Raw genomic sequence first — 13,131 nt, 5'->3', positions numbered from 1 at the left:
ACCCCGACAAAGTCAAGCTAATGACTGAAAACAAGCGCTAAGTGGGAGGCAACCCACTTGTGAGTTTTTTCTATTTCTTTTGCATTTATTTTTGTTTTATTTTCTTTTGTTCGCCAATCTTAGACTTGGTAACACTGGGGACAGTGTTGTTTAAGTCTGGGGGAGGTAGTTACTCACATTGTTTATTCTTTTGGAGTTTTATCGAGTCAGTCCAAAAAGAATTTGTTTTATTGAGTCAAAATTTTTGTTGGGAACTATGAACTCAGTCTAACAGTTTCTCTGATTTGGATTAACACTCTTATGACTCTTGATTATGCTTGATCTCAGAACCGAAGTTTGGAATGACTATGAGCTGTATCAACAATCTTGAAAGCCCTTATTCATCGGATATCCAGTTGATCTAACGTTGTCTCTACTTTTATCAGGACTTAATTGGACTTATTCTCTTACCTTGGGAGTTGGAATACATTGGATTAGACTTCTTCTTCGAACCACACAAGACACTGCACTTCTTCAAAGTACGATGCCTTCTTTCTCTCTTCCCTTCAGCCTTTAAAAGAAACTGTGGAAAAGGCTATAGGTAGAAGTGATATGAGGGATGTCGCGTAAACCCGTGCATACTTCGGATCTCATGGATACCCGAATAAAAAAAAGTTATAAAAAAACCAGAAAAGAAAGAGAAAAAAGAGAAGAAAAAGGAATCGTTGAAAAAATAAAATGATACCCTAGAAAAGTAGGGAGATATCGATTACCTTAGAAGTGAGAAAAGGGAGAAGAAGTGAAATCATACGAAGAATGTCTTGTTTCGAGAAGAGTCCATATGCCATTGATCGATATTCCCTCGGTAAGAATTCATCTTTACTTATTTTAAATTATGTAAAGAGATGACAATGGAGAGACTGGAGATTCCTGAGGATTGTGGGATTAGAGTAAGGAATGTTGATGCTTCTCATAGGCAAAGTACATAAAGTAAGTTCTAGAGTCAAGGCGATGAAGAGTGCAAAGAAGAGTTTCGTACAGTTGAGTGAGTTCCCGCGTTTTCAAACTTCTTTCACAGGTTAAGTTTTTGTTTTGCTTGAGGGCAAGCAAAGGCTAAGTCTGGGGGAGTTGATATATCATGGTTTTTACGGGTTTTTGGCCATCATATAAGTCTTATTTATAGAGCTTTTATAGTGTTTTCGAGTCTTTTGCAGTCATTTCAGGATTAGGAGCTATTTGGCATGGATTGGAGCTTTTTGGAGCATTTGGGAGCATTTGGAGAAGATGTGCCGAAGGAATGTACCGGGAAAGCATATTTGGTGTGAGTGTCGAGCGCCACAACTTCTGGTGTCGATCGACACCAATATCTGACGGCAATTGAATTTCTCGCTTAATTGAAGTTCAGAAGATTTGCAGATTTGGCCCAGAAGTTTCCCTTATTTGCAATTAAGTCCAGTTCGTGGTTAAGACATATATATTGAGTTTTTAGGGTTTTGTTAAGAGGGGAGCTTTATTTTTGGAGAGAGAGCTTTATTTTTGGAGAGAGAGATTTGTAGAGAGTCAGGAGAGAAGAATCAAAATCTCCTTCAGAGAAGATTCAGAACTCCTTTACTTCTGCTATTGATTTCTTTTATGATATCTATTTTATTCATGATGTTTGTTTCATTCACCATGTCTGAGTAGATCTCTTGTTAGGTTTAGGGTTTTCAAAGGAATTCATGAATTGTTAGGTTGTTAGATTGTTAGGATTGAATCAATAGAGTTCTTCATCTAGATTGTGGTTAATTTGTTCTAGAGTAGTGAAAGCAACCTAGAATCTGATCTTAGGTTAATTGGTAGACACGAAAGTGTTATTGATTTCCTGAAAATAATATAGATGAGCAAAATACCTATTCGCAAAGAGATTTGGTTTAGGGATTTTGTGAACTTATCAAACCTGAATTAAATGCATGTCTTAAACTTATAAATTTGCAAAGAGATTTGGAATTTAGGGTTCTAGACATAGATAGTCTTTGCAACGAAAGTTGATTGATTATATTTTTGTGATTTGAGTTCAAGAACGGTGCTTTATAAATCCTGACAATTATTTATTTGCAATTCTGAATTTCCTGAGAATATCCCTAGGCCTAGCGTTTCCTCATTATTGTTTTATAACCAATCTTTACTTTAATTTGCTGTTTTTATTTGATTTAAAACCTGCTTGCTTAGCTTAATTTTAATACCGAATATTTACTGTGTAATCTTTGAGTCTCTGTGGATTCGATCCCTAAGTACTACAGTGATCTCTTAATTGAGAGAGTAGCTCAGGGCAAATTTGAGCCGATCAACGACAATGGCAACAAGTGAAGACACATGGTCTAATGAGGAAGAAGCTTTGGCTGCTAAAAATATGGACGCCACTTTGAGTACCCTTAAAGATGCGATAGACAAGTTGTATGGACCTCTGAATCATCCAAGACGAGTGGCACAATTGTCTAAGTCGCAGAAGTTTCCTTATGTTGGTAACTCGACGGTGAAGCGTATAATTAAAGAGAGTGATAATGTGGCATGTGATCATCTTAAGCATGTGCTTGACAAAAAATTTCATAGACTTATGGATTTTCTCGACCTCGATAAGTATGATTCTACAACTATACTTTTTTTTTTAATCGTCTACCTATTTATGTACTGATTATTTATTGACAGGGAAGAAAGACATAGCACTAGCAACGTAGCTGTGAGATTTTATTGGCAAATAATGGCTAAGAGAGAGCATTGGCCACACTCAGAGTATGGATGGCTAAAAGACCATGTAAGTAATTCACAATATTTTGGTCTGATTTATTCAAAAATATAAGTTATTATGCTCATTAGCTCATGTCATTTTTCTTTTAAATTGTAGCACATAAGTGCTACAATGTCTATGTTCAGGAGAAGGTCTATGCTTAATCCTTGTCTGTATCCTAAAGAGCGTATAGCATTCATAGATCAAGACTTTCTCAGGACTTTGGTGAATGATTTCAAGCAGTTCGATATGGCTCCAAAAAATTTCTTGTTTAATAAATCTTATTTGGAGCACGTAAACGGTACAGCCCCAACTGAGACAGCGACAAAAAAGGTATGGTGGATTGATGTTGATCACTTGTATGGTTGTCTGTTTGTCAATGGAAACCATTGGGTGGCTCTGCATATTGACTTACCGCAGGGGAAGATTAATGTCTATGATAGCATCCCAAGCACGGTGAGTGACAGTAATATGGCTCTTGAGTGTTTGTCTCTCAAGCGAATGATCCCAGCATTGTTAAACGTTGCTATTCCTGAGAAACATCGTAAGAAGAGTAGACAAATGTTGGAAGTGAGAAGAGTGAAGAGGAATGTCCCTTTGAATGAAAATCATGGTGATTGTGGTATGTACTCTCTAAAGTACATTGAATGTTTAGTTCTTAATAAAACATTCGTTGGGGTTTGTGACGAGAACATGGCGTCTCTCCGGATAAAGCTTGCAGTGGAGTTATATGACGACGTGAGAGACCTAGCCATAACACCGCAAATGGTTGATGGATATCCTCGAGCTAAAGACCTTGTAATCCCACACCTTGATGATTCGTAGTTGTTTATTTTTCATTTCTTTTGTTTAAATGGATTCTAGAATATATGGTATGTAGGCTTACATTTATTTTTCACCATGAAAGAGTCTTTGCTTACGTTAACTGGTTCAATTACTTTGCTCACCATTCTCTACTCTGCTTACATATATAAAATATATAGTCCATACGTTTATAGCTTGAAGGAGACGATGATGCAGCATTTTTTTTAGGTTCCTATCAATCATTTCAGTCCACTTACTTCATATTCAAAATCGGAGCTCTCTTGTTCTTTTTTTAAAATTGGTTACGTTATAGTCTCTGTAAATTGTCTTGGATGAAAATAAAACCATTGTTGTTGACTTCTTGTTCGATCATCCACTGATTTATATTCTCTTTGTTTTCACAATAAATATGAAATATGTACATGTACTACTTAAGAGTCAACTCAACTTGATTTTTTTTAGAAGTAATATGAAATATTACTCTCGAGATATTTATAGTGATAAACGCAGATGTGGGATGTGTCCGTTGTCAAGAAAGAGCATGATGAAGAAGATTACTTACGACACAAGCTAATTTGGTCTCTTACTTTAAACACAATTTCTGCCTAACTTTTTCATATATAGAAAAATTAAAAATAGAAACAATCTCAAAGTAGATAAAAATAGAAAGCATCTCAAAGTTAAAAATACGTGGAACAAAAAACATGAATTCTATGAAGTACATGTCTTTCGATTATGTCCTACTTGGTTGCAATTCCCACATGTGTATGGTTTTCTTGGTTTCTTCTTTTCCATTGCAATTTCCAATGCAGATTTGATTCTCGAATTTTTTGGCCTGGTTGAACTTTAGCTATTGGTGGTAAACATGCCTTGTTCATTACTTGTTCAGACATCGATCTTCTATCATCTCTCTGTTGTGCTTCTTCCTTTCAAAAAAGCTTTTGCTATGGATTCAAATAATAATCCATATGGTGGGTCTCCCGGATAGTTCAGCCTACATAACTTTCCTTATGATAGCTTCTCTCCCAATGTTAACTTTGGGTCTTCACAAGCCAGCCAAATCCCTGCTTTTAGCCAGCAACAGAGTCATGGTGCACCATCTCAAGCCAGCCAAATCCCTTCTTTTAGCCAGCAACAACATCAAGCTCCAACTCAATCTCAAGCCACACCAACTGTGATTAGGGAGAGAAGGCAATGGAACAATGCAGATGAATCTTGTCTTGATCAAACACATCCAAGGATGTCATTGTTGACAATGACCAAAGGTCAGGGACCTTCTGGAAAAGGATTGAAGATTACTATGCAACAAGTGATCATGTCTTGAATGGTGGTGAAGCAAGGCTGGCTGACCATTGCAAGCAAAGGTGGGGAAGAATCAGCAAGGAGGTGAGCCATTTCTGTGGAGCATATGCATCTGCAGAGGGTGAAATAGCTAGTGGAATGAATGATGTTGACATTCGGAAGAATGCTCATCAAATATACGTGACGCTTTACAAGAAGTGTGAAGGCAATGAAAGCCAGAATGTTCAGAGGCAAAGAAAAGGTTGCACCTTCTGTAGAGTATCCCATGCTTTGGGAGAACAAACAAAAGGATAATGAGGCCAAGAAAGAACTCCAAAAGATGTCCATTCTTGACACTCTCATTGCCAAGACACAACCACTTGATGAAGAGGAAGTTGCGCTTAAGAAGAAGCTAATGGCTGAACTGTTCTAACTACCTTTGATCTTTATTGTTCTAACTAGCAAGCCTGTGTATTTTATGTCTAAGTATTATCAGTTAATGTATCAGTTGTGTTGTATCTTAACTATCTAAGTATTATATTTTGGATTCATATTTTGGATTTAGTAGAATCTGTTAATGTATGGGTTGTTTGATATCTCTTAATGAATCAGTTGTGTTTAATCTCTTAATATAAACACTCTTCTTTGCTATCTGTCTAAGTACTTATGTCTTGTTTGCTATATGAAGTTTATATAGATTATAGGTTAACTATTATTTTGTTTGCTGTATTGTCTCATACTATATCAACTTTCTATATGTTTGTTTCCAGGTTAAGTCATAAATGGAACAAGATTATGGCTTTGAATGGGGAGACATGAAAAAACAGTTGACCCATGCATCGATCCATGCATGTAGATTTCCTGTTACCAATACACCATTCACTATTTTTTATCTTTTAAAAACAAAACCGAAAAAGTTGTAGGCAATTCATCTATTTTGTAAAAAAGACATGACATCTATGGGGGAACTTGTTCACGCTTCTTTTGATGTTTTTTTATCTGTGTTTTTTACTTTTTTTATTTTTTTAATAAAATAATAACTCAAGAAACACCTTTTCTTTTTTTCTATATAACACTCACACCTCACACTTCTTCTTTCTCTCGTGTTCTAACCTTTTTTTTCCAAAGGTAATATTTTTCTTTAAATTACGTATATTATAATTTTTCTAGTCACTAACATATGTGTTTTACTTTTCACAGAATTCAAAATACAATCCAACCTTCAACTCTACACCTCTTGTTTCTATAATTTCCTGCTGAAAGGTATATATATATATTTCCTCTTAAATAAATGTAGTTACAATATATAATATATTAGTAGTTATAAAATTATGGTATTTAAATTTTTGTTTAAAACATGCTTTTCTACCAATTATGTAATATGCTTGTTAATTTTATATCTGTATATATATATATATATTTTTTAAATAACCTTATCTAAGAAAATTAAATATATAAAGTTTATACATTTCAAAACTAGCCTATATTTATGTTTAGTTGTAAAATAAATTTATTTGAATATAATTAACTCCTATAATCGTGGGAGGTAACTTAAAAGTTGTTATGAATTTTAAAAAATAATAAACTTTATATATTTTGCACCAAATAATTTTTATTAAGCTTCCATGAAAATAGGAGTTAGTTTTATTAAAATAAAATAAAAAAAAATCGGTTAGACAAATAGACAACTTCGGGAAAAAAGAGTATCTTATTTACTGTTTTCTTTTTTAGTTTTCAAATATACATTAAAAGTTAAAAGATATTTCTGCCAAAAAAATATATTAACGCATTAAAAATATTTCTATAAATTCCTAAATGCTCTAACATACAAGGGGGATTTGCACAACTAACCTTTTATGATACCATTTTCTACAAGTACCCTCTCTAGGTGTACATTTTTAAAAATACCCTCTTCAATGTACAAAATGACTAAATTAACCTCCTTTATTATAAACCATGATGAAGAAAGGAATATTCTTTCCAACAAAAAGAATATTCCTTCCGAAAATTTCCCGCCAAATTTTCCCACCAAAAAGTTTCGGCAAAAATTTTCTCGCAAAAATAAACTTCCCACCAAAAAATTTCCGATAAAATTTTTCCCGCCAAAAAATTTCCGCAATTCCTTAAAAAAACTTTGTAAATATTTTTAAATCACTTAAAAATCTTTTAAAACCCCTTGTAAATCTTTTAAAAGTCATCCAAAACCTTTCAATTTTTGAGTAAAGTTTTTAAGACCATTGTAAATCATTTTATAACATTTATAAACACTTGTAAATCCCTTTGAACCCCTTATAACTGTGATAAATTATTTAAGAAATTTTTTTGGAAACTTCTAAAACCGTTTAAAAACCCTTGTAAATCCTTAAAAACCATTTTAAAGAACTTGTAATACCTTTAAAAACGTTTGTAAACCCTTCAAAAACCTTTGTAAGCTTCTAAAACCCTTTAAAACTTCTTGTAAATCCTTTAAAACTATTTTTAAATCTTTGTATGCCTTTAAATACACTTTTAAATCCTTTTAAAAACACTTGTGAATCCTTTTAAAAAACCTATAAAAATCCTTGTAAAATTTTAATATCCTTTAAAAATCCTTGTAAATCCTTTTAAATCCTTTTAAAATCCTTGTAAGTCCTTTTAAAACTGTTATAAACTTGTAAAAACTTTTAAAAATCATTGTAAATCATTTAAAAACCATTTAAAAACCTTTGTAAGCTTCTAAAACTCTTTTAAAACTATTAAAAATCTTTTAAAAACCATTTAAAAACTCTTGTAAATCCCTTTAAAAACCCTTGTAAACCCTTTAAAAGACCCTTTAAAAAATCTTGTAAACCCTTAAAAAACATTTGGCGGGAAATTTTTGAAAAAATACTTTTTTTGCGGAAATTTTTTTGCGGAAATGTTTTTGGCGGGAAAATTTTCTTGGAAAAATTTTTGGCGGTCGGAAATTTTTTTGGCGGGAAAATTTTGGTGGGAAAATTTTTGGAACGAATATTCCTTCCTTTGGGAAAGAATATTCTTTCAAATAGGGTTAAAATGGCCATTAAAATTTAAGAGAGGGCAAAAATGAAAATGGTAAAAAAAGAGGGTATTTTTAAAAGAGGGTATCATAAAAAGGTTATTGGTATTAATTTCTCAACATACATTTACACACCTCATGATTTTAATTAAAGAGTTCTAAAATCACTCTCAATTAAGCTTTGTAAGAATAACTCTCTCGTTTGTATTTAGAAATATAACTCAAAAACTAAATACAAAGCTCTTGTTTCTCTCAATGATTGTCACAACTCAACAACCATATTTATAGAACTAGAATTCCCATTACTAATCCTATGAGAAATAGAAAACTCCTTCTTCCCATTTCTACTAAAACAAGACTATTTCCTTTAAGCATATCTTATCATTAACCGACTTGTTAATGATGTCTTGGGCTTCAAGTCTTCTAGAAGCTTATCCAACATTCTCCCTCATAAGCTTCAAGTTGGTCTTGGTTACATCTTGAACTCCTATCAAGCTTCTCATTTCCTTAAACTTGATTCGTGCTAATGCCTTAGTCAAGATATCCGCCTTTTGCTCCTCACCCGCTACATGCTCCACTTCGACAAGCTCCCTGTCAATACATTCCCGAATAAAATGATATCGCTTGTGTATGTGCTTGCTTCTTCCGTGAGACACCTGATCCTTGGTGAGTGCAATTGCGGATTTGCTTTCCATGTAGATGAGAACTTGCTCGGTCTTCCACCCCGTAATATCGCTTAATAGGTCTTGAAGCCATATGGCTTGTCTCGCGGCTTCCGTTGCTGCCATGAACTCAGCTTCGCATGATGAGAGAGCAACTGTGTCCTGTTTTTGTGAACACCACGTTATAGGAGAAGATCCAAAGTAGAAGACATGTCCAGTAGTACTTCTTCCATTGTCTTTATCGATGTTGTGACTACTATCGCTATAACCAACGATCTTCTTCATACCATTTCGATTATATCTCAAACCATAACCAATTGTTCCCTTGAGATACCGAGTATTTGCTCCATTACCTCACCATGTGGCTTGCGAGGAATTTGCTATATCTACTAGCAACTCCAACAGCAAACGCTAGATCCGGTCGTGTGTGCATTAAGTACCTTAAATAGCCAACGTTCCTTCTATAGCTTGTAGGATCTATCTCTGGTTCTTCCTCATCCTTAGAAACTTGCAATCCAAAATCCTTTGGTATATGTGTTAGATTGCATTTATCTAAACCTGCTTCTCTTAAGATCCATCGTGCATACCCTTCTTGGTTAATCTCGATTCCATCTTCTCCTTGATACACTTCAATACCAAGATAGTAAGTAAGTCTTCCAAGGTCTGACATCTCGAACTTAGATGACATTCCCACCTTGAAGTCACCTATCACCTTTAGATCGTTTCTGGTTGCGAACAAGTCGTCTACATAAATCGCAACAATGAGCTAGTTTCCTCCTTCTTCCTTGCGATACACGGCTGACTCTTTCATGCATCTTATAAACTTCATTCCTTTCAATATCTGGTCCAGCTTCGTATTCCATGCTCGAGGAGCTTGTCTTAGACCATATAAAGCCTTTGATAGCTTATATACTTTGTGTTCTCTCCCTCTTACCTCAAAACTTTCGGGTTGACTAACATACACATCTTCTTTTAATTCACCATGTAAGAATGCTGTTTTTACATCCAAGTGGTGAATTTCCCATCCATGTGATGCTGCCAATGCTATCAATAAACGTATGGTTTCAAGTCGAGCAACCGGTGCGAACACTTCATCAAATTAATGCCGGAGCAGAGATTGATGGTGTGGGGGGACTTCTTGGCAGAGTTTAATGCCAAGTATTTCCCGGTGGAGGCACTGGACCGCATGGAGTCGCAGTTTCTGGAATTGACTCAGGGTGAGCGGTCGGTGCAGGAGTACGACTCAGAGTTTAGCCGACTCGGAGTTTACCGACTCTTGGTGTACTTGGGTCGTGCGGGAGATCTTGAGCAGATGCAGGTGCGTCGTTTCATGAAGGGTCTCAACCACGACATAAGGGTGCGGTGTAAGGTGCGAGCCTATGCGTCACGTGTTGAGTTGGTTGAGGTGGCAGCGGGTATTGAGGATGAGTTGAGGTGTCAAGGGATGATTCCTAGTCAGTGGCCAAGATGAAGGCAAGGTTCCAGAAGTAGCTTGACAAGCATGTCGAGGAGTAGACCGTTGGTCTTGTTTCTTTTGTTTTGAATCGAATTTGGTTGTAACTCTTTTGTATTTTTCATTTTTGTGTAATGATTATGACATTGAGTTTAATAAGATGAGTATTTCTTAGATTTGACTTGTTGGTGTCATGTGAAAAAGAAATATGTGTGAGTTTCTAAAAATAGAAAGCGTCGGGTTTGACGGGATATTTGGCGGGTGTGGAACAGTTCATCGAGTTTGCGAGTAGCAATGCACAAAATATAAGAGGTAGGTGTTATTGTCCTTGTGTAGTATGTGAGAATTCGAAATTGTTGAAACCTAGCACAATATCGAGTCATTTGCTAAGTAGAGGATTTATGGCAAATTATTATGTCTGGTATGAACATGGTGAAGATTATGATGTTATTGGGGAGGGAAATAGTGGTCTTTACGCAGATAATACTAGTCATGAACCAATGGGATTTGATCATGGAGAGGGAAATAGTAGTGAACCAGTAGGTTTTGATGTGCATAATGTATATGTTGAGATGGTTAATGATGCATTTCATGGTTCGGTACCGCATAATGATCATCATGAACATGATCAAATTGGAAATGATCATGTTTATGAAGAACCCACCCAAGAAGCGAAACGATTCTATGATATGTTAGCTGCTGCCAATACTCCACTTTATGACGGATGTCGGGAAGGTCAATCGCAATTATCGTTAGCAGCTCGGTTCATGAACAATAAGGTCGATTACAATTTGTCTGAAGCTTGCATGGATTCATGGGCAGAAATGTTTACGGAGTTTTTACCAGAGGGTAATCAGGCAACTGGTTCATATTACGAGACCGAGACATTTATGCGAAAGCTAGGATTGCCATATCTTACTATTGATGTATGTATAGATAATTTTATGCTCTTGTGGAAAGAAGATGATAAGTTGGAGCATTGCAAGTTTTGCGGGAAACCAAGGTATAATGTTAGTACTGAAGGAAGAACAAGAATACCATATAGTAAGATGTGGTACTTACCCATTGGAGATAGACTGAAGAGAATGTACCAATCCGAGAAGACTGCAGCTTCAATGAGATGGCATGCTGAGCATGATTCGGAAGAAGGAGTAATGTGTCATCCATCAGATGCGGCTGAGTGGAAGAATTTTCAACAATTGCATCCCTCATTTGCAAGCGAACCGCAAAACGTTTATCTTGGACTATGTACGGACGGTTTTAATCCTTTTGGATGTCCAAAAATCAATCGTTGTGGCCACTGATCTTGATTCCATACAACTTGCCTTCAGATATGTGCATGAGGAGTGAGTATTTATTTCTGACTATTCTGAATTGAGCACCAAATCATCCACGAGCTAGTCTTGATGTTTTCCTCCAACCACTGATCGAGGAGTTAAAAGGCTTATGGGATAACGGAGTTGAGGCATGCGATGTGTCATTAGATCAAAACTTCAACCTTAAAGCGGCCCTTCTGTGGACTATTAGCGATTTTTCTGCATATGGCATGTTGGCCGGATGGACTACAAATGGAAGATTATCTTGTCCAATTTGTATGGAGGATACAAATTCATATCAGTTGCCAACTGGGAGGAAGACAAGTTTTGTATGGAGGATACAAATTCATATCAGTTGCGAACTAGGAGGAAGACAAGTTGGTTTGATTGCCACATAAGACATCTTCCGACAAATCATCTATTACGGAAGGATAAAACACATTTTCTGAAGGGTAAACACGCATTGAACGATTACCCACCGCAATCTTTGACTGGTGAACATATCTTATATGAGCGTATAAGGACTGCCGCTCCAGCGAAGACATCTATATGCGGAGGAAATGGGCATGAAGAGAAAGTGGATGGCTATGGAGATTGGCATCATTGGCACAAAGAAAGCATACTCTGGGAGTTATCGTTCTGGACGGATCTAGGGCTACGACACAATCTTGACATAATGCATATCGAAAAGAATATTCTTGATAACATTATTTTCACGACAATGAATGTGAAAGACAGATAAAAAGACAATGTGAAGTCAAGTAGATGTTGCAAGATTTTGTTCTCGTAAAGAATTGCATGTTGATGATCGAGGGAGAGCTCCATTTCCTATTTGGAGATTGAGTGAAAAAGCAAAACAAAGCCTACTAGAATGGGTCAAGCAAGATGTGAAATTTCCAGATGGTTATGTAGCTGATTTAGCTAGTTGTGCAGACGTCAAAGCTGGCAAGTTTTCAGGGATGAAAAGTCATGACTGTCATATCTTTAAGGAAAGATTGCTCTCGTTTGTATTTGCAGAACTCCTCCCGCAAAACGTGCATTTGTTAATTAAATTAATTTTTATATACATATGTTAAACCTATCATCATTAATGTTTTTATTTTAATATTGTAGGGATTGGTGCATTTTTCCGGGACTTAAGTAGTCGTACATTGAAGCAAAGTCGCGTCCAACTTATGAAAGAGAATATTGTCATGATTTTGTGCAATTTGGAGAAAATATTCCCGCCTTCTTTCTTTGATGTCATGGAGCACTTACCAGTACATCTACCATATGAAGCAGAGCTTGGAGGTCCAGTTCAATATAGGTGGATGTATCCTTTTGAGAGATTTTTTAAACGTTTGAAAGGGAAGGCAAAGAACAAAAGATATCCAGCTGGATCAATCGTTCAATCACACATCAATGATGAGATTTCTTACTTCTCTGAACATTACTCTGCTTTGCACATTTCTACAGCTAGTAGAAGAAGGTATATATTTCATACGACTACTATATTTCTTTTGTTTCCAGGTTCTCGATATCATAATTAATGATATAAATTTGCTTATAGGTTACTTCGGTATGATCCAGGTGAAGTTCCTGTATATCCTATACCGGTACCGGAAATATTCACTCAAGTCGGGCGTCCAAGCGGGAAAAGCAAAGAATTTTGGTTAACTGAAAAAGATTATGAATGTGCACATGCATATGTGTTGCGTAATTGTGACTACTTTCGCCCGCTTGAAAAGTATTTAATAATATAACTTTAATATGCTTTCTCTTTAAATTTAGTTAACTTATCGATTCATTTTTTTCACTTTGAATACAATGTGTTAGACGCTCAAATTCGGTATGAATGTCCAGAACTCTCGGATGAA

General features: G+C 35.7%; 1 protein-coding gene across 1 annotated transcript; it reads left to right on the top strand.

The window, feature by feature from the left end:
- The first annotated feature begins 2,311 nt into the window (after positions 1–2,311).
- Positions 2,312–3,568, top strand: LOC17874437. The gene is made up of 3 exons (XM_006279248.2): positions 2,312–2,595; positions 2,665–2,770; positions 2,861–3,568. The coding sequence occupies exons 1-3, from the start codon at positions 2,312–2,314 to the stop codon at positions 3,566–3,568; spliced, it is 1,098 nt and encodes a 365-aa protein (XP_006279310.2).
- The last annotated feature ends 9,563 nt before the right edge of the window (positions 3,569–13,131 follow it).

The sequence above is a fragment of the Capsella rubella genome, unplaced genomic scaffold (assembly GCF_000375325.1).
Source record: "Capsella rubella cultivar Monte Gargano unplaced genomic scaffold, Caprub1_0 scaffold_27, whole genome shotgun sequence".
Taxonomy (NCBI): Eukaryota; Viridiplantae; Streptophyta; class Magnoliopsida; order Brassicales; family Brassicaceae; genus Capsella; species Capsella rubella.
The sequence above is the reverse complement of the archived record's forward strand: the minus strand, read 5'-3'. Positions and strand labels throughout refer to the sequence as shown.

What these genes read in the sequence shown, in the direction of transcription:
- LOC17874437 (XM_006279248.2), top strand. Translation starts at nt 2,312, where the DNA reads ATGGCAACAAGTGAAGACACATGGTCTAATGAGGAAGAAGCTTTGGCT. An exon ending in GATTTTCTCGACCTCGATAA is followed by an intron (nt 2,596 to 2,664) that starts GTATGATTCTAC and finishes ATTTATTGACAG; the next exon opens with GGAAGAAAGACATAGCACTA. An exon ending in ATGGATGGCTAAAAGACCAT is followed by an intron (nt 2,771 to 2,860) that starts GTAAGTAATTCA and finishes TTTAAATTGTAG; the next exon opens with CACATAAGTGCTACAATGTC.